Here is a 22,196-nt window from a genome sequence, read left to right as displayed (position 1 = left end):
GTGATTCTCCTGCCTCAGTCTCCCGAGTAGCTGGGATTACAGGCGCTGCCAAGACCCCTGGCTAATTTTTGTAATTTTAGTAGAGACGGAGTTTTACCATGTTTGTCAGCCTGGTCTCAACCTCCTGACCTCAGGTTATCTGCCTGCCTCAGCCTCCCAAAGTGCTGGGATTACAGGCGTGAGCCACCGTGCCTGGTGTTTGCTTCCTTTTATTCTTTTTTTTTCCATAAACAACTTCATTAACATCTATTAGATACAACTTGAATGGAAACTTACCAAACACTAGCAAAGTTTGTCCAGAAAATGATTTTGTACCCTCTTTCATATATTGCCTTTGCCTCTCTGTGCTGATTTCTGAATAATTTTTTTCTGAACTGTCTTTCATTCACTAATTAATTAATTGCATCTAAGTTTCTGCTAATTTCTTTAGTTTATTGAGTTATTAATTCCCACCGTGGTTTTTATTTTCACTTCCAGAACTTTGATGGAGTAATTTTTCACATGTGATTATTCTTCAGTTTTATGTTTTTCCTGCATATGTTTTTATTTCTTTAAATTCAGCAAGCAGCCAGGCACAGTGGTTCATCCCAACACTTTGGGAGACCAAGGGAGGCAGATAGCTTGAGGCCAGGAGTTCGAGACCAGCCTGGGCAACATGACAAAAACCCATCTGTAGAAAAAAATAGAAAAATTAGCTGGGTGTGATGGCACACACCTGTAGTCCTGGGTACTCAGGAAGCTGAGGTGGGAGAACCACTTGGGCCCAGGAGGTTAAGGTTGCAGTGAGCTGAGATCGCAACACTGCACTCTAGCCTGGGCAGTAGAGTGAGATCCTGTCTCAAAAAATAATCAGAAAGCATAGTTCTTCATATACTATGTTTAATAATTTTAGTATCTAAATTATTTCAGGGTATAGTTCTGCTCCCTATTACTCTTGTTGATTCTCATTTGTGATAATTTATTTCTTTGTTTGATTAACTTTGTTGTGACCTGCTTAATTTCTTTATAAAATAATTTGAGTAAATTCTTTGAAGTCTAGGACAAAGGTGAATTCCCTCACAGAAGATCTATATTTGCTTTTTGCTTTTGCTAGGTGTCTGGGAAAACCTAACAGCCCAGGGTCACTTTAAACTTATGACTAGAGGTTTCTCAACTCACCCAGGGAGTGTGAATTGGAGCAGAATGATTACAACTTCTAGGTTATTTTTTTCCCTCCCTCTCCTGCTCAGCACCACCAAGGAAGTATTCTTTGTAGTCTCTTGGGGTTGGGGGAGTGGATAAGAAAGCAACTTAAGTTTTCGTTTTCTGAAGGTGTATCCTCCTGGGTACCAATTTAATAGAAAAAGAACTCTTGTTAGACTCTCCACCTTCAGTTGGACCCTTAAATTTTGGGCGGCTTTTGCAAAGTTGAAATTCTGAACCTCTCAAATTCTGCAATTTTCTTCAGGACAAAACTGAAGTACTTCACTTCTCTATGTTCTCACAGTCTCTAGATTTTATCCTGATAATTCCTTATCCATCTTTGAGACTTTTAAGATGTTTTCTTATCCATTAATTAAGTGATAAAGTCATGCATCACTTAGTAACTATGATATGTTCAGAGAAATGTATTGTTAGGCAATTTCATCACTGTGCAAGCATCATAGAGTGCACTTACAGCCTCTTACACACCTAGGCTAGATGGTACAGCCTATTGCTTCTAGGCTACAAATCTGTACAGCATGTTGCTGTACTGTATACTGTAGGTAATTATAACACAATGGTAAGTATTTGTGTATCTAAACATACCTAAACATAGAAAAGGTACGGTAAAAATATAAAAGAGTTTTTTAAACGGTACATCTATACAGGACACTTACCATGCATGGAACTTGCAGAACTCACTGGGTGAGTCAGTGAGTGAGAGGTGAGTAAATATCAAGGCCTAGGATGCTGCTCTACACTCCTGTAGACTTTTCAAACACTGTACACTTAGGCTACACTAAATTTATTTTTAAATAGTTGTTTTATCATCAATAATAAATTAACCTTAGCTTACTGTGACTTTTTAAATTTATAAACTTAATTTTTAAAACCTTTTGGCTCTTTTCTAATAATGCAGCATAAAACACACATTATACTATTGTACAAGCTGTATATTTTATATCCTACCCTATAAGCTATTTTCTATTTTTTAAATTTTTTCTTTTTCTTTTTTACTTTTTACACTTTTTTTGTTGAAAACTAAGACATTAACATACACATTATACTAGGCCTACACAGGGTCAGGATCATCAAGATGGCACAAGGCAATAGGGATTTTTCGCATCCATTATAATCTTATGGGACCACTGTTGTATATGCTGTCCATCATTGACCAAAACGTCATTATGTGGTGCATGACTGTACTTTTTGTTGTTTTCAGCAGTGATCACATGCCTGAAACAGAAAGTCTATACTCTCTCTATGGTCTACTTCAACATAGCTTCTGGAGCCACTAAAATTCCTTTCACAGAGGTCAGAAAAGATCACCAAGCTGCCATATCAATTTGACATACTTTTCATTCCTATCTAATTCAACCTCTCCACGGTTTCTGACACCTGATTATTCCCTTTCTCTCAGAACCAGGTTTTAGCTTCCACAGCGCCTCCTTTTCCTACACAGTGCCTAAACGACTATTCCTTGGGGATCAGATCTAGGTCTTTTCATTCCTACACTTCTTCTGCCACCACTGAACTTTATGCTACCAATATCTATCACTTCATTAGCCTCCTCATTGGATGCTTTCTGCCCACTCTTCTCCTCAATCAATCCCTTCTCCCTCCAGCAACCAAAGTGCTCTTTTAAAAATGAAAATTAGATTGTGCCATTTTGCCTTGGTAAAACCCTTCAAGGTACTGCATTTGAACTTCAAATTTCAAACTACTTAACATTGCCCATAAAACCTTGTATGATCTAACTGCTGTCTTTATACCCCTAATTGTCCTCTTATACTATAGATGAACTTTTTTTTTTTTTTTGAGACGGAGTCTCCAGGCTGAAGTGCAGTGTTCATAGCAATATCATTGATACATGCTATATGGATATGTAACATATTAATACATAATAACGATATTATTGATAACTTTAGCAAGTTCAGATTAAAATTCTTGCCCAAGACACATTATTGTTGTTTGATACCCTCTAGGATGCTTTCTCATGTAAGGCTGAGTATGGATTAGAATAAAAACCTTTTCTGAATCCTAATCATCAGTTTTCTAATCTGAATCGTTATCAGACCAATCAGTAAATGTGCTTTTCATTCTTCTATATTTCACTTCTTCATCAAATAAAATATCAATTTCTTCTCATTCTTATTACTTTAGAGGATGTAGTTGACTTGTCTCATCAGATACAGACATTGATTCTTTCCATTTCACTGGAGGTGGTTGATGATTCCTTTTTACTTCTTTTTTTTCTTTTTCTTTTTCTTTTTTTTTTTTTTTTGAGATGGAGTTTTGCTCTTGTTGCCCAGGTGGGAATGCAATGGTGCAATTTCGGCTCACTGCAACCTCTGCTTCCCAGGTTCAAGCGTTTCTCCTGCCTCAGCCTCCTGAGTAGCTGAGGTTACAGGCACGCGCCACCACGCCCAGCTAATTTTGCATTTTTAGTAGAGACAGGGTTTCTCCATGTTGGTCAGGCTGGTCTCGAACTCCTGACCTCAGGTGATCCACCCACCTTGGCCTCCCAAAGTGCTGGGATTACAGGCATGAGCCACTGCGCCCAGCCGATTCTTTTTTACTTCTATCCAACTACTATGGTCTGAATGTTTGTGCCCTTCTCAAACTCATGTGTTAAAATCCTAACCTCTAGGGTGATGGTATTAAGAGATGGGGCTTTTTGGAGGTCATTAGGTCATGAGGGTAGAGCTCTCATGAATGTGATTAGTGTGTTTACAAATGAGTTCCAAGAATGACCCGTCAGCCCTTCCACCATGTGAAGGCAAAATGAGAAGATGCCATCTACAAAGCAGGCCCTCACCAGACATCACATCTGCAGGTGCCTTGATCTTGGACTTCTCAGCCTCCAAAACTGTGAGAAATAGTTTCTGTTGTTTATAAGCCACCCAGTCTATGGTATTTTATTATAGCAGCCCAAATGGACTAAGACACCAAGGCTGTGAGTCTAAATGGGGTAAATTGGTAGACAAACTTCTAGATTGCTTGAAGATTACTTGTTTCAGTACTTTCTTTGGACTCAGTGGACTTCCAATTCTTGGAGAATATAGGACAGACTCTCTGTATGTTAACCAAAGGCTTGGCCTAGTATGAATTCTGAGCAATTGATCATTTGAGAGAAGTCTGTGGCATACTTGATAGAAGACAATCAGGAAAGGGCTATTTATCTTGTTCTATCTTTTTTCTCATGCTCTCGTTCACAATTTCCATTTCTGTGCTATTGCTTAATGTCTCTAAAGTAAGATTAAGCTTTATAGTGAGTCTGAACGTGGTGGAAACCAGCTATCAGGGAAATAGGCAAGAAGCCATATTCATACATCTTTTTTCTAAGATGTTTCCACTCTGAATTTTCTTTTACCGAAGTAACATTTTAATTTGGCGCTTAATATACTCTTGATGCAATGTTTCTTTTATAGGATATACCTGTATGCCAGTAGTATCATCATAGTAATATATCATCCTGGTATTAAGTTCTCTTTGAAATGATTGATCAACTTTTTTACCATGTTCTTGATAACTATATGAATAATGAAATAATCCTCATTTGAGGATTTCCTCTGCCTCATTTTCATTCTCATCTCTGTCTTTGGCCTGGCCTCTTCCCAAGTCTCTAAAGGAACTTGTCACCCTCACTTATACTGGAAACTTTATATTAATCATCTCTCTATTTTTGTCTATCTTGCCTTCAATTTTGTATATCATTTTGCCTATTGTTATGTGTAATTTATTTGCTTCAGGTTTCGGAATCCTGTGAGATGTTTAGGATACTGGTCTTTATTGATTATGTGGTCCTACATCATCTAAGTGGAGTGGTACCCACTTGTGCTTATTAGCTTTCTTTCCTTAATTACTTGACTGAGCCTCATCTTCATTGATGTTTTCACCAGGGCCATCAAGTTTTATTTTACGGTTGGTTCTCACTGTGGTTTCTCTCTTCAACCTTCTCTTCTTTTCTATTTTGTGTCTTCTTTTTTTGACTGATGACCTTCTGACATCTGGTGTTCACCAATTCTCTTGATGTTGCTCAATTTGCTGTATCACTGAAATCACTAGCCTCATTGTATTTCTTAAGTTTCCTTTTATAATTTTAGGGGAACTGAGCTCAGCTCCTGCCTTTGCCAGGCCACCACCCATGGTAGCTGACTGACAAGCCGATTTGTATGCCGCTGACCTAGGAGCTGGCCCCACACCTGAGTTAATTTTTGTGTATGTTGTGAGGAAAGAGTCTGATTTTATTCTTTTGCATGTGAATGTTCAGTTGTCCCAGAACCATTTGTTGTAAAGATTGTTCTTTCCCTTTTGAATTGTCTTGGCATCCTTGTCAAAAATCAACTGGCCATAGAAGTATGGGTTTATTTCTGGACTCTCTATGTTGTTTGGTTGACCCATATGTCTATCCTTATGGCAGTAACACAAAGTCTTGATTACCACAGCTTTATAGAAATTTTTGAAATCAGAAAGTATGAGTCCTCCAACCTGTTTTTGTTGCTTGTTAAATGTATTCCTTAGTATTCTATTCTAAGAATTGTAAATGGGAATGTTTTCTTAATTTCTAGTGTAAATGAGATTGTTAATTTCATTTTTGGGGTGTTCATTGCTAGTGTATAGAAATACAAGTGATTTTTGCATATTGATCTTGTATCCTGCAACCTTGCTGTACTGGTTTGTTAGTTCTAAGAGGTTTTTACTTTTCTGTTAGTTATTTAGGATTTTCTGTATAAATTTGTAATTTAAAAATTTCCCCCCACCAAAGAAACTCCAGGCCCAGATCGTTTCACTGGAGAATTCTACCAAATGATTAATGATTTAATTCCAATTACACATAATTTCATCCAGAAAACAGAAAAGGAGGGAACCCTTCCGAATTTATTTTATGGAGCTAGTGTTACCTCTGACACCATCCCAGCAGGGAAGGGAAGGAGCACCTCACTACTGCTAGAAGTGGCAAGTCTAAGCTCTCCATGTGATTACTGTTGAGATCCTTGGGGGAAAGCTTACTTTGGGTCAACAGAGATGACAGTCCTGGCTCCCGACTTGGCATTCTTTGACACTTCCCTGGTGGGGGTGTTGTAGCACCTCTTTACTGCCTTGCTAGTGTGGAATTCTAAGCTCCCCACTTGGCATTTGTTGATGTGGCTGGGGGTGGGACTACAGTTTTTTTCTGTGGTGTTTGGCTGGAGTACAGTAGTTATTACAAAATGTTTTCTCTTTTCTTAGGCTGCCCCTTTCCTGGTGCTTTGGCTAGAGAGCACAAGTTTTTACTGGGGCTCTTTTTTATCTGTTCCTATCGGCATTTCGAGGTTGCCAGTTTCTTCATCTCCATGTCTAGGATATATAAGGCAAAAAGAAAACCCAGGGAACTCAACACCATGTTATTTGTGTCTCAAGATTCCTACCCAAAAGATCTCGTCTGTCTTCTCTTCAACTTTCAGAGTCTTCTTATGTTTATTTTATATATGATGTACAGAATTTTTACTTGTACCTAGAGAGAGGAAGAAAGACAAGTGTGTCTATTCCATATTCCTGGAAGAGGATGTCATTTTGATATTTTTTTAAAACAAAGAAACAAAACACTTTAATTCTCAATATTTCTAATATTGTGTTAAAAATTACAGTATACTAAAGTTTTAAATTATAGTATACTAAATAAATATTCATGTTATTATGATTTTTTCATTTCCCTATACATTTATAAATGATAGGAGAGTTTTTAATATTTTGACAAAAAATTTCAGGGTCACTGAAAAATTGTAACTTTTTTCATTAATTATTAATATCTCTTTGCACAGTTCAGCTTGCATGGTCATTTTTACAGTCTAGCATTACCAAGCAAAGAGAAGACTTCCTGTACTGTATCTCTTTTTTTTGTTTTGTTTTGTTTTGTTTTTGAGACGGAGTCTCACTCTATCATCCAGGCTGGAGTGCAGCAACACAATCTCCGCTCACTGCAACCTCTGCCTCCTGGGTTCAAGCGATTCTCCTACCTCTGCCTCCCAAGTATCTGGGATTATAGGTGTGCACCACCACACCCAGCTAATTTTTGTATTTTTAGTAGAGATGGGGTTTTGCCATGTTGGCCAGGCTGGTCTTAAACTCCTGAGCTCAAGTGATCCACCTGCCTCGGCCTCCCAAAGTGCTGGGATTACAGGCATGAGCCACCATGCCTGGCCCTATTTCTCCTAAAAAGCAACCACTCAGGCCAGGCGCAGTGTCTCACACCTGTAATCCCAGCACTTTGGGAGGCCGAAGCTGGTGAATCACCTGAAGTCATGGGTTCGAGACCAGCCTGGCCAACATGGTGAAACGTCATCTTTACTAAAAATACAAAAATTAGCCGGGCATGGTGGAGTGTGCCTGTAATCCCAGCTCTCGGGAGGCTGAGGCAGGAGAATCGCTTGAGCCCAGGAGGCAGAGAGGGTGCAGTGAGCTGAGATTGTGCCACTGCACTCTAGCCTGAGCGACACAGCAAGATTCCAAAAAAAAAAAAAAAAGCAACCACTCAAACAATACTACAGTTATACAGTTATAAATAGTAAGCTGGTCAGGTGCGGTGGCTCACACCTGTAATCCCAGCACTTTGGGAGGCCGAGGCGGGCGGATCACGAGGTCAAGAGATCGAGACCATCCTGGCTAACACGGTGAAACCCCGTCTCTACTAAAAATACAAAAAATTAGCCGGGCGTTGTGGCATGCACCTGTAGTCCCAGCTACTCGGGAGGCTGAGGCAGGAGAATGGCTTGAACCTGGAAGGCGGAGGTTGCAGTGAGCCGAGATCGCGCCACTGCACTCCAGCCTGGGCGACAGAGCGAGACTACATCTCAAAATAAATAAATAAATAAATAGTAAGCCAATAAGGAGATAAAAAGTAATAAATGAAACATAATTCAAAAGAAGGCAAAAAAAGGACAAAGAACAAAAAAGAGAGGGAATAAAGAGATACATAGTAAGAAGGTAGACTTAAAGCTAAGCATATCAATACTCGCATTAAAAATAAATGGTTAAAACACCCCAATTAAAAGGTAAGATTCAAGTATATGCTGCATCCAAGAAATACTCTTTAATCTAAAGACACTAATAGGTTAAACCTAAATGTATGGATAAAGATATGCCAACTTGCCACTAACCAAAAGAAAGCTGAAGTGGTTGCATTAATATCAGACAAAGTAGGTTGCAGAGTAAAAACTATTATCAGGGGTAAGAGCACAATTTCATAATGATAAAGAGGTCAATTATTCAAGAGAATGTAATAAGCCTAAATATTTATGTGACTAATAACAGAGCTTAAAATTACATGAAGCAAAATCTGATCAAAGTATAAGAAAAAATAAACAAATCCACAATTGTAGTTGGAGACTTCAACACCCCTCTCTTGATAATTAATAGAACAAATAGGCAGAAAGTCATTAAGGATATAGGAGACCTGAAAAACACTATCAGCTAACTTCACCTAATTGATGTTTACAGACCATTCCACCACCAGAAGCAGAATACATATTTTTTTAAGTACACACATTGACCAAGATAAGATATATTCTGAGCCATAAAATAAGTCTTAATAAAACAAAGTATGTTTTCTGACCACAATGGAATTAACCTAGACATCAGTAACAGAAAGACATTGGGGAAATCCTCAAATATTTGGAAAATAAATAATACACTTTTCAATGACACATAGGTCAAAGAGCTCAAAAGAATTTTAAAAGTCTTTTGAACCAAATGAAAATGAAAACACAAAACATTAAAATTTTTGATATGCAGCTAAAACAGTGTTTAGAAGAAAATTTAGAGTGCTAAATGCCTACGTTAGAAGAGAAGCCAGTTCTAAGTTCTCAAATCCATGAATTCAACTTCTACCTTAAAATTCTAGAAAAAGAAAAAATAAAGGCCAAAGTAAGCAGAATGAAGAAAACAATGAAGATTAAAGTAGAAATGAGTAATATAGAAAAGATAAAAACAATAGAGAAAATCAATGAAATTAAAAATTGGCTCTTTGAGAAGATACATAATATTGATAAACTTCCAACCAAACTGATCAGAAAATAAAGACAGAAGACACTAGTTAGCAATATGGAATGAGAGAAATGATATTATTACTGAGTTTACAGGTATTAAAAGAACAATAAGGGAATATTATTAACAACTTTATGCCAATAAATTCAACACCTAGATGAAATGAACAAATTATTTCAAAGAAACCTACTGGCCAGGCACAGTGGCTCACACCTGTAATCCCAGCACATTAGGAGGCTGAGGAGAGCAGATCACTTGAGCTAAGGAGTTCAAGACCAGCCTGGCCAAAATAGGGAGACTCCATCACTACAAAAAGTTTTTTAAGAGATTAGCTGGGCAAGCCGGGTGCCGTGACTCATGCCTGTAATCCCAGCACTTTTGGAGGCAGAGGCAGGCGGATCATGAGGTCATGAGATCAAGACCATCCTGGCTAACACGGTGAAACCCCGGACTCTACTAAAAAATACAAAAAAATTAGCCAGACGTGGCAGCTGGCGCCTGTAGTCCCAGATGGTGGCGGGCGCCTGTAGTCTCAGCTTTGGGAGGCTGAGGCAGGAGAATGACGTGAACCAGGAGGCGGAGCTTGCAGTGAGACAAGATCACGCCACTGCATTCCAGCCTGGGTGGCAGAGCAAGACTCTGTCTCAAACAAACAAACAAACAAACAAACAAATTAGCTGTGCATAGTGGTGCACGCCTACAGTCCCAGCTACTCTGGAGGCTGAGGTGGGAGGGCCTGCTTGAGCACAGTAGGTGGAGGCTGCAGTGAGCTGTGATTGCGTCACAGCCTCAACAACAGAGGGACACCTTATCTCAAACAGAAAAAAAAAAAATTTCCAGATTGTGAAGAAAGAAATAAGACTGTTTCTATTGTAGAAAATCCTCTAATGTAATTGACCAAAAAGCTACTAGAGCTAGTAAGTGAACTTAGTAGGCTTAGTAAGGTTGTAGGATGCAATATCAATATCCAAAAATTAATTGTATTTCTATATATTAGCAATGAACAATGGGAAATTCAAATTGAAAGACAATATTTTTGCAATAAGATAAGAAATATGAAATATTTAGAGATGAATCTGGTTAAAAATGTGAAAGATCTGTACACTGTAAACTACAAAATGGTATTGACAGAAATTTAAAAAGATCTAAAGAGATGGAGAGATATACTGTGTTCACGGATTAAGACTCAATACTTTTAAATATTAGTTCTCCCTAAATTGATCTAGAGGTTCAAAACAGTCCCAATCCGACTCTCAGCAGAGGTTTCAAATAGAAATTGATAAGCCGATTCTGAAATTCATATAGAAATGTAAAGGACCTAAAATAGTAAAAACAATTTAAAAATGTTGGAGGGCTAAGACTATTTGATTTCAAGATATAAAGCTATGGTAATCAAAAGAGTGTGGTATTGGTGTAAAGACAAATAGATTGATGTGACAAAATGTAGACAGAAATAGACCCACATATATAGGGACAATTGATTTTTTACAAAGTACAAATACAAGTCAATGGAGAAACATTTTAATATCTATACGCAAAACAATTTTATCCTTACTTTACTCAGTATACAAAAGTTAACTCCAAATGTGTCACAGACCTAGTCTAAACTACAGTCCTAAAACTAAAATTTCCAGAAGAAAACTTTAGAGAAAATCTGTTTTGAACTTGGGTTAGACAAGTATTTCTTAGATATAGTAACAAAAGCACATCTATGAAAGAAAAATTAATAGATTGGATTTCATCAAAATCTACAACTTCTGCTCTTCAAAGGATACTGCTTAAGAGAAAGTAACAAGGCATTGACTAGAAGAAAATAATTGCAAATATTATATTTGATAAAGGACTAGTATAGGGAATATATCGAGACCTCCTACAGCTGAATAATATAAAGACAAGTAACCCAATTAAGAAAAAAGGGAGGGCCGGGTGCGGTGGCTCACCCCTGTAATCCCAGCACTTTGGGAGGCTGAGGCGGGCGGATCACGAGGTCAGGAGATGGAGACCATCCTGGCTAACACGGTGAAACCCCGCCTCTATTAAAAATACAAAAAAAATTAGCCGGGCGAGGTGGTGGGCACCTGTAGTCCCAGCTAGGCGGGAGGCTGAGGCAGGAGAATGGCATGAACCCCGGTGGCGCGGAGCCTGCAGTGAGCCGAGATCGCACCACTGCACTCCAGCCTGGGTGGGTGAAAGAGCGAGACTCCTTCTCAAAAAAAAAAAAAAAAAAAAAAAAGAGAAAAAAGGGATAAGTTTTTGTTTGTTTGTTTGTTTGTTTGTTTTTGTAGAGATAAGTTCTCATTGTTGTGTTGCCCAAGCTGCTCTCAAACTCCCGGCCTCAAGCAGTCCTCCCACCTCAGCCTCCCCAAATGCTGGGATTACAGGCATGAGCCATCACACCCGGCCAGACAAAAGTTTTGGGGGTTTTTGTTGTTGTTGTTGTTGTTGTTGTTGTTTTGAAAGAGTCTCACTCTGTCACCCAGGCTGGAGTACAGCCTGGACTCCCAGGTTCAAGTGATTCTTGTGCCTCAGCCTCCTGAGTAGCTGGGATTTCCATGCTCAGCTAATTTTTTTTTTTTTTTAAGTTTTAGTAGATGGGCTTTCACCATGTTCTCGGGGCTGGTATCGAATTCCTGGCCTCAAGTGATCCACCCACCTCGACCTCCCAAAGTGCTGGGATTACAGGCACGAGCCATCGTGCCGGGCCCTAAGGCAAAAGTTTTGAACAGACACTTTACTAAAGAAAATATATAGTTTGCAAATGAATACATAGAAAACATGCTCAATGCCATTAGCCATTAACAAAATGCAAATTAAAACCACAATGAGATGCCACTGCATACCTATTACAGTAACTAAAACTAAAAAGACTGATTATTCCACATGTTGACTAGGATGTAGAAAATCTCTAACTACTGTACACTGCTGATAGGAATGTAAAATGGTACAACCACTTTGAAAAACAATTTGGCAATTTCTTCAAAAAGTTTAATGTATACTTTCTTCAAAAGTTTAATGTATACTTGTTAGATGATTCAGCCATTCTACTCCTAGATATTTCTCCAAGAGATGTGAAAACATACATCCATTCAAAGACTTGTACGTGGATAGTCATAACAACTTTATTTGTAACAGCCACAAACTGAAAACAACTCAAATGCCCATTCACAGGGGAATAGATAAATTCTAGAACCGTCACACAATGAAATACTATTCAGCAAGAAAAAGGAATGAACTTTTGTTACACGCAACAGCATGGATGAATCTCAAAATAATTATCCTCAGTAAAAGAAACCAGACAAGATGACTAAATACTGCATAATTCCAATTATACGAACTTTTAAAGATGCAAATTAATCTACAACGACATAAGGTCAGAGGTTTTCTGAGGATGAGTCGGGCAGGAGGGGGGCACTACAAAGTGGCAGGAGGAAAGTTTTAGGGGTGATGAATATGTTCACTATCTTGACTGTGGTGATAGTTTTGTGAGTATATACTTAAGGCAATAATTATGAAATGATATACTTTGTTTTCTTCAACTTTTATTTTAAATTCAGGGATACATGTGAAGGATGTGCAGGTTTGTTACCTAGGTAAACATGTACCATGGTGGTTTGCTGCACAGATCATCCCATCCCCTAGGTATTAAGCCCCGCATCCATTAGCTATTCTTCCTGATGCTCTCCCTCCCCACACTCCACAGGCCCCAGTGTGTGTTGTTCCCCTTCAAGTGTCTATGTGTTCTCAGAAATGATACACTTTTTAAATTAACAAATAAAATTAGATATATTTATGGTGTACAATATGATGTTTTGAAATATATATACATTGTTGGATAGTTAAATCAAGCTAATTAACATATGCATTACCTCACATACTTGTCAATTTTTGTGGTGAGGGTACTTAAAATCTATTTTTTTCAGCAATTTTCAAGAATGAAATACTATATTGTTATTAACTATAGTCACCACGTTGTACAATAGATGTCTTAAATTTATTCCTCCTCTCTAACTGAACTTCTGTATCCTTTGATCAAAAGCTCTCAATCCCTTCACAGCCTGTGGTAATCATCATTCTACTTTCTACTGCGATGAGTTTGACTTTTTTAGACTCCATATATAAACGAGATTATGTGCTATTTGCCTTTATGTGTCTGGCTTATTTTCTGTAACATAATGTCCTCTAGGTTCATCCACGTTGTCACAAATGACAGGATTTCCTTCATTTTGAGGCTGAATAGTATTCCATTGAATATGTATACCACATTTTCTTTATCCATTCACCCATGGTTGGACACTTAGGTTGATTCCATACCTTGGCTATTGTGAATAGTGCTATAATGAACATGAGAATGCAGATATGTCTTTGACATATTGATTTTGAAATGATACAGTTTTAATACATACGATTCATTTTATGTCAATTATACCTCAATAAAGCTGTTTTTAAAGTATTGTTGGCCAGGCGCGGTGGCTCACGCCTGTAATCCTAGCATTTTGGGAGGCCGAGGCGGGTGGATTGCCTGAGCTCAGGAGTTCGAGACCAGCCTGGGCAACACGGTGAAACCCTGTCTCTACTAAAATGCAAAAGAAATTAGCCGAGCTTGGTGGCGTGCGCCTGTAGTCCAAGCTACTCGGGAGGATGAGGCAGGAGAATTGCTTGAACCCAAGAGGCAGAGGTTGCAGTGAGCCAAGATCGCGCCACTGCACTCCAGCCTGGGCAACAGAGACCCCATCTCTAAAAAATAAAAAATAAAAAAAAGTATCGTCAAAAGAGGAATAAGAATATTGAACATTTTAGACAGCCTGATTCTTTTAAAAGAGATTGTAGGATAAGATAGTATTAATCTCTAAGAAACATGTGTGTTTTGAAAACGAAATATCGTTTTGTCACAGTGCCATTATTTGTTTGTAGTAACAATATTTCTCTTTCTTTCTTTCTTTCTTTCTTTCTTTCTTTCTTTCTTTCTTTCTTTCTTTCTTTCTCTCTCTCTCTGTCTCTCTCTCTTTCTTTCTTTCTCTTTTTTTTCAGAGTCCTGCTCTGTCGCCAGGCTGGAGTGCAGTGACTGGTCTTGGCTCACTGTAACCTCCACCTTCCCGGGTTCAAACAATTCTCCTGCCTCAGCCTCCCGAGTAGCTGGGATTACAAGCACTGGCCACCATGCCCAGCATTTTATTTTTTTTATTTTTATTTTTTAGTAGAGACATGGTTTCTCCACATTGGCCAAGCTGGTCTTGAACTCCTGACCTTGTGATCCACTCACGTTGGACTTCCAAAGGGCTGGGATTACAGGGGTGAGCCACCGCGCCTGGCCAACAATATTTATTTTCAAATTTCAAATAGCACTGAAGGAGGACACGACATTTTTAGATGTATCAAAAGAGCAGCATGGGGTTTTAAAGGTTACAAAATTAAAATTAAAAAGAACTTTTTCAGTATCTCTTTTTCTATTGTTTTAGATACACAGGTATTTTTTTTAAGTTAAGCAATTAAGGAGAAAGAAAAAGAAGAAGGTCTTCCTGTACCCTTTTCCCACTCTAATCTTACCCCTAGAAGTCACTGGCATGAATATCCCTCGATTTTCTACAATATATAAGTAGCGAGAGAAATAACTTTTTTATTTTTGTTTTTGTTTCGACTCCAATGGGATCACACTACACATAGGGCCCAATACATATAGATCACCTTTATTCTGCATGATATTCCAATGCCCGATGTACTTTAATTTATTTAACTAGTCACTCATTCATGAATATTTAATCTGTTTCCCTCTGTTTGCTATTTCAATATTGCAATGGACATTCTTTTTTTAGATATACTTTAAGTTCTAGGGTACATGTGCACAATGTGCAGGTTTGATACATATGTATACATGTGCCATGTTGGTTTGCTGCACCCATAAACTCATCATTTACATTAGGTATTTCTCCTAATGCTATCTCTCCCCCAGCCCCCCACCTCCTGACAGGCCCCTGGTGTGTGATGTTCCCCGCCCTGTGTCCAGGTGATCTCATTGTTCAGTTCCCACCTATAAGTGAGAAGAAGTGGTGTTTGGTTTTCTGTCCTTGTGATAGTTTGCTGAGAATGATGGTTTCCAGCTTCATCTATGTCCCTGCAAAGGACATGAAATCATCCTTTTTTATGGTTGCACAGTATTCCATGGTGTATATGTGCCACATTTTCTTAATCCAGTCTATCATTCATGGACATTTGGGTTGGTTCCAAGTCTTTGCTATTGTGAATAGTGCCACAATAAACAAACGTGTGCATGTGCCTTTATAGCAGCATGATTTATAATCCTTTGGGTATATACCCAGTAATGGGATTGCTGGGTCAAATGGTAATTCTAGGTCTAGATCCTTGAGGAATCGTCACACTGTCTTCCACAATGGTAGAACCAATTTACGCATCCACCAACAGTGTAAAAGCGTTCCTATATCTCTACATCCTCTCCAGCATCTATTGCTTCCTGACTTTTTAATGATTGTCATTCTAACTGGCGTGAGATGGTATCTCACTGTGGTTTTGATTTGCATTTCTCTGATGGCCAGTGACGATGAGCATTTTTTCATGTGTCTGTTGGCTGCATAGATGTCTTCTTTTGAGAAGTGTCTGTTCATATCCTTTGCCCACTTTTTGACGGGGTTGTTTGTTTTTTTCTTGTAAATTTGTTTGAGTTCTTTGCAGATTCTGGATATTAGCCCTTTGTCAGATGCGTAGATTGCAAAAATTTTCTCCCATTCTGTAGGTTGCCTGTTCACTCTGATGGTAGTTTCTTTTGCCGTGCAGAAGCTCTTTGGTTTAATTAGATCCTATTTGTCAATTTTGGTTGCCATTGCTTTTGGTCTTTTAGTCATGAAGTGCAATGGACATTCTTAAACAATGTTTAATGTATATGTGGGCATGTATTTGTAGAAAGTCATTTGAGAAGTGACTTTGGAAAGACTTTGAGAAAGTCACAAAGCCAGGATAGCAGGGCGATATAGAGTGGTTAAGTGCATGAACACTGGCCCCAAAGAGATTCCAGGGATTTGCACTGCCTGTATCACCGTTCGGAAAGTGCCCTTTAGTTTCCCCACAACCTTACCAAAATGGGAAGGTGAATAATACTGTTTGAACCTACATGTTAACTGTGAGTGAGGATGAACTTTTTTTTAATGCTTTACTGGATATTCGTATTTCTTTAAAGAAGCACTTTCCTCAAGTGAGCTGGAAATTCATAGAAATATGTGCCGCTTTAAGGGAATCCAGCTATTAGAAAAAATGTAATATGCTTCCACGTTACTTGCACTTTAAAAAATAAAACTTTCTATTGCTGACATACGTGCTAAATGTATAAAGACAAGAACAATAGAAATACGGTTTTCTGTCATTTGAGAAATAGACCAATGATCTGTAATGTGCCATGGGCAGTAAAACATATGGTGGGAATTAAGATTTTCAGAGGGATAGAAAGGATGGCTTGTTTCTTTCACTGGCTAAAAGGTTATGACCCATCATGCACCACGTGACCTGTCAAGACCTACTGACCCACCAATTATCCTGTGGAAAATTGAACTCGCTAACTCTTCCTAACTTTCGCCTAAATCTACAGCTCTTGCTGTGTTCCCCCTCTCTGTTAAAGGCACCACATCTACCACGTCGGCCAAGCTAGAAATCGGGGGTCGTCACCATTTCTTGCTCTGCCCCATGCAGCTGTTCCCCACCCTCACCCCTTTCACTGAGTCTTTTGTGAGGAGGAGACAAGGTAACATGTCTAGAATTATCCAGCATAACTTTAGAGAGGCAGTGGTCAGGACAAGGGAAATTTTATTCTGTTACCTTTCACAACACACACAAAGAACAACAGCAACAACACATTTTTAAAAAGGCAATGCCTCCTTACCAGTGGTCTACGGCTTTCCACACTGTTTACCTGAGGCTTCTGCCCTACTTGTTCAACTGTATACCTGAAGGAATTGGTGTACAGGACACTCACTATTCACTAGGCAGGAATAATAGAGTTGTCCATGTGGAACATATTAATTGAAAAATACCCTAATCTTTTTACTTTATAAATAGAGAGGATGCTAATGATTTCTTCTCTTCTTACAGATCAGTATTGTTATTTTAAACTTTGGCTTGGAAGAAAAATTAGATGGAATGCTCTCAGAAACATTTTGGAGGGGAGGTCATATGAAGGCAAAGGCAGAATGTCTAAATAGCAGTGGGAAGTGAAATAAAAATCTACAGTCACCACCTCCTGACCTAGTTATATGTTATCAGTGTCTCCTCTACCACAAAGCATATTTCTGGCTCATGTGTTCTACCACCTTCTGTTGGTGGATGCTCAGAGACTACAAATTCACTTTAATATGTCTATTATCCTCAGAAAAACATAATTAAGAACATAAATAGACTGCTTCTAAAAATAATATTGTGCGTTTAAAAACAAAATAATATGAGGTTTGGATTATCTGCTGTTTCAGATTATCTCTGCCACTGCTCCAGAGGGTCGAATTTCCTCTGCAGCTTAGTATCCCTTGAAAACATGTGTTTAGTTATAAACATAAGTCCCTCTGGGGAATCTCCAAATGGAAATGTTTCTCTCATTTGTGAGTGAGAAGTGCATGTCTTTCCTTTGACACAAAGGAGAGCATTAATGCTTGCCAATTTGCAGATAATTTCAAAATGTGTTTTGACCTCCAAACTTTTACTAGTCAGCAAAAATTTTTCTAGCATCTATTTGGCAATGAGCATGAGTCAACTCAAGAACCTCAGTTATTAACTATGGGTATGGGCTATATTTTAAAGTGTTAATTAAATGAAATGTATTTTTTTATTAGAAAATTAATTAATGTCTCTTTCTTACCCCATTCTCTTATAACACCCAGCCCCTTCTCCGGGGGCAACCACTCTTAGCAATTTCTTTAAAACATTTTTAGAAATAACCTATACAAATCCATGTATACATGTGTATATTTATCTCCCTTTTTACATAAATGGAAGCATATTATTCATACTATTTTACATTATTTTTCGCTTGCTCTATCTTGGAAGCTGTTCCATATCAGGAGATACACACACATAGCACACACCTCATCTTAATAATATCATAATATTCCATTGTGTGGGTCTACATTAATTGATTTAGCCAATTCTTATTATAGATATATAGGCTGTTTTTAGATTTCTATTCTATTACAAGGAATATTGACATCTCCCCTTTCCCCTTTAAAAGGGAAAATGCAAAAGATAATGCAGTGGTAAAGAAAATTGCACAACTTTAACAATAACCACCTAACTCATGGGCAAAGTTGTTTCATCTATAACCCTCCACTCGCCCTAATAGATTATTTCGAGGCAAACTTCTTCCACAGATATTTAATTATATATTATAAGAACACTTTTTTAAAAAAAGTACCATTACCATTACTCAAAAAGTTAAAAATAATTTATTGATATCAATAACATCCTGTGTTCAGATTTGCCATATGAACTATTGTTTAGAGCTGGTATATTAAAATCAGAATGCAAACAAGGTCCACACATTGCATTTGACTGATATGCTTCTTCAGTTTATAAATCCCCTTCTTTTTTTCCTTGCAATATATTTGTTGACAAATCTGTGTGGTTTGTCCTTCAGTTTTCTACATTCTGGGTTTTGCTGACTGCATTGCGTGGTATTGTTTAACATGTTCTCCTCTCTTCCCTGTATTTCCTGCAAACTAGTGGTTTGATCAGGGGACTCTATCAGATTCAGGCTTCATGCTTTGGTAAGAACACTTCCTAGATGGTGTTGTGTACTTTTCTTGAGAGACCATAGGCATTCTTGTATATAGGTATGAATGTGATTGTAGGATAAATACCTCCAAGTAAAATTGCTTATTCTATTTTTTATTTTGATAGGTATTAACAAATTACCAAATTGTCCTGCACAGAAATTGTACCAACTTACATTCCCACCTGAAATTAAATGAGAGTTTCTGTTTCCCCATACCGACATTGTTTTATCAAGGTCTTTTTAGTCTGCCAATCTGATACATGAAAAATGTTATCTTGTCAAGTGCTAACACAATTTAGATTTGACTAGAACTAGATTTCGTGTTGCTGCAGCCCAGTTTCTTTGTACATTAGCTCCCATGAGTCAATGTTGTAGGTCAACTTGTTTGTAACTGTTGTAACACTGCAAATTATCTATATGAGCCAAAATGAATTGGCAAGGGTAACATATTTGTTACAACTTAATATCAAAGCGTGTGTGCAATGCTACCGCCTTTGGTTTGTCAGAGCAGATGCAGCTCAAAGAAATCTTGTGTGTATACATATTTAGAAAATTGGTAGAAATTCCTCATTTCAACACCCATGTCTTAAGCATTCGCTCTGTGCCAAGCATGTGGAGGGATCCAATGATAGACTAAGACCACACCAGTCTTCGCACCAGTGAGCTTTCAGTCTAGTAAGGGAGGTGAGACACTTAATCATAATGCAGTTACAGTTTAGAGAGGGGAGAGGTCACTTCAGCTGCAGGGATAAGGAGGTGGTATTTCAAATGGGCCTTGAAGGATGGCTAAGTCCCAGAAATGCTTATCAGATGGGGATAACATTCCAGATAGCAGGAAGGGCACACACAAAGGCTGGAGATAAAAAAAAAGTGCAGAACATAGGGAATCCTGAAAAAGCCATTTGGGTATGCAGTAGGTAAAGGACCCCTGAGAAATTGGAGGGATCACAAGCCAGGAAACAGAAAACTAACCTAATTAGCATAATTACATATAAGACACAATATTTTGAATTAGTAAGAGGAAATAATTGTTACTATAAAAAGTAAAAGGCCCAACAGGTAATTAAAAAAAAATAGTATCACATGAGGCCAGGCACGGTGGTTCACACCTATAATCCCAGTGCTTTGGGAAGCTGAGGTGGAAGGATGACTTGAGGTCAGGAATTTGAGACCAGCCTGGGCAACATAGCGAGACCCTAGTCTCTATAGAAATTTTATTTTATTTTTTTTTTGAGACGGAGTCTTGCTCTGTCCCCCAGGCTGGGGTGCCCTGGCACCATCTCGGCTCACTGCAAGCTCCGCCTCCCGGGTTCACGCCATTCTCCTGCCTCAGCCTCCCCAGTAGCTGGGACTACAGGCGCCCGCCACCACGCCCAGCTAATTTTTTGTATTTTTAGTAGAGACGGGGTTTCACCGTGTTAGCCAGGATGGTCTCCATCTCCTGACCTCGTGATCCGCCCGCCTCGGCCTCCCAAAGTGCTAGGATTACAGGCTTGAGCCACCGCGCCCGGCCTCTCTATAGAAATTTTAAAAATTAGCTGGTCATGGTGGCACACACCTGTAGTCTCAGCTACTTGGGAGGCTGAGATGGGAGGATCGCTTGAGTCTGGGAGGTTGAGGTTGCAATGAGCCGAGATCACGCCACTGTACTCCAGCCTGAGCAACAGAACAAGACCCTGTCTCAAAAAATATTAAAGAATAAACATTTTAAAATAGTATTATTTATGGATGTTTGAATAGCAGTCGCTACAACATGTTACCATATCTTTTCTTAACAATTTTCAGTGATAATTTTATGTGCATTTAATGAATGCCAACCAAATGCAGTTTCTTTTTTTTATAAGTTAAAAATTTATTGACATTCTGATTGTGAAAAACTCTAATAATGCATTTAATTTATAATAGGAGTTACTTCCCAAAAATGTTAATCACAGCTGGATTGAAAGAGTCTTTGGGAAATGTGGCAATGTTTTTTATATAAGTATACCACATTATAAGTCTATTGGAGATCCAAAGGGATTTGCGTTTGTGGAATTTGAAACAAAAGAACAAGCAGCAAAAGCAATTGAGGTAGGTCCAGATCCTAAAAAAAAAAAAAAAAGAAAAGAAAATACAACAAATATTAAAATATATAAATATATAAAAACTTTTTGCAATCATTTCAGTTTCTTAACAACCCACCAGAAGAAGCACCAAGAAAACCTGGCATATTTCCTAAAACAGTGAAAAATAAGCCCATTGCAGCCTTAAGAGTTGTGGGTGAGTATTTTTCAATATTTAAATAGATGTAGTTGAAGTAAGATGAACTAATGATGGCATTTTTACAGAAGAGAAGAAAAAGAAAAAGAAGAAGAAAGGCCGAATGAAAAAGGAAGACAATATCCAAGCCAAAGAAGAAAATATGGACACAAACAACACCAGCGTCAGTAAAATGAAAAGATCCAGACCCACATCTGAGGGCTCTGACATTGAGTCTGCTGAGCCCCAAAAGCAGTCCTCAAAGAAAAAGAAAAAACGGGACAGAGTTGAAGCATCTAGCTTACCTGAAGTCAGAACAGGGAAGAGGAAGAGAAGCAGCTCTGAAGATGCAGAATCCCTAGCTCCCCGATTAAAAGTAAAGAAAATTATTCAGAAAGACATCATTAAGGAAGCTTCAGAAGCTTCCAAGGAAAATAGAGGTAAAACTACAAGATTTTAATTAGATTAAGTTAAGCTTCTGTTTCACCCATTTCACAGCCCCATGTCTTAACGGAGTGCTTTTTTATTTATTTCAAGATATAGAAATCTCTACTGAAGAGGAAAAGGATACTGGAGATCTAAAAGATAGCTCTCTCTTGAAAACAAAAAGGAAACATAAGAAAAAACACAAAGAGAGACATAAAATGGGAGAAGAAGTTATACCATTAAGAGTACTATCAAAGTAAGTCTGTGGCTTAAATTCTGTCATTGGCTTAACAATCCACCAAATGCAGTTTCTATAGCGTTCTACATAGCCTGCTTAGGAAAAAAAAATGGAGGAAACCACATTTCTTCCTTGCTTAATCAAGCTAAATGGCATTGAGACACAGAGGTATTATTATTATTACTATTACTATTACAATTTAGAGTAACAAACAACTCTTGAAGGAAATTTTCAGAATTCTTAGTAATTATACCAAATCCACAGCCTCAGTTAATTCCTCCACATTGTGACTGGGGAAGAGACATCAATCATCTTAGTAAGCTGGGA

The 22,196-nt window shown here is 38.2% G+C and overlaps 1 protein-coding gene across 1 annotated transcript; it reads left to right on the top strand.

Moving 5' to 3' along the window:
* Positions 1-19,669: 19,669 nt before the first annotated feature.
* On the top strand, positions 19,670-21,912 carry LOC129475410 (la-related protein 7-like). Its single transcript, XM_055267466.2, has 5 exons — positions 19,670-19,873; positions 20,873-21,037; positions 21,133-21,226; positions 21,295-21,645; positions 21,743-21,912. Exons 1-5 carry the CDS (start codon positions 19,670-19,672, stop codon positions 21,889-21,891), a joined length of 963 nt encoding a protein of 320 aa, XP_055123441.1. The 3' UTR covers positions 21,892-21,912.
* Positions 21,913-22,196: the final 284 nt, after the last annotated feature.

The sequence above is a fragment of the Symphalangus syndactylus genome, chromosome X (assembly GCF_028878055.3).
Source record: "Symphalangus syndactylus isolate Jambi chromosome X, NHGRI_mSymSyn1-v2.1_pri, whole genome shotgun sequence".
Lineage (NCBI taxonomy): Eukaryota > Metazoa > Chordata > Mammalia > Primates > Hylobatidae > Symphalangus > Symphalangus syndactylus.
This window is presented reverse-complemented; position numbering and strand designations above follow the sequence as displayed.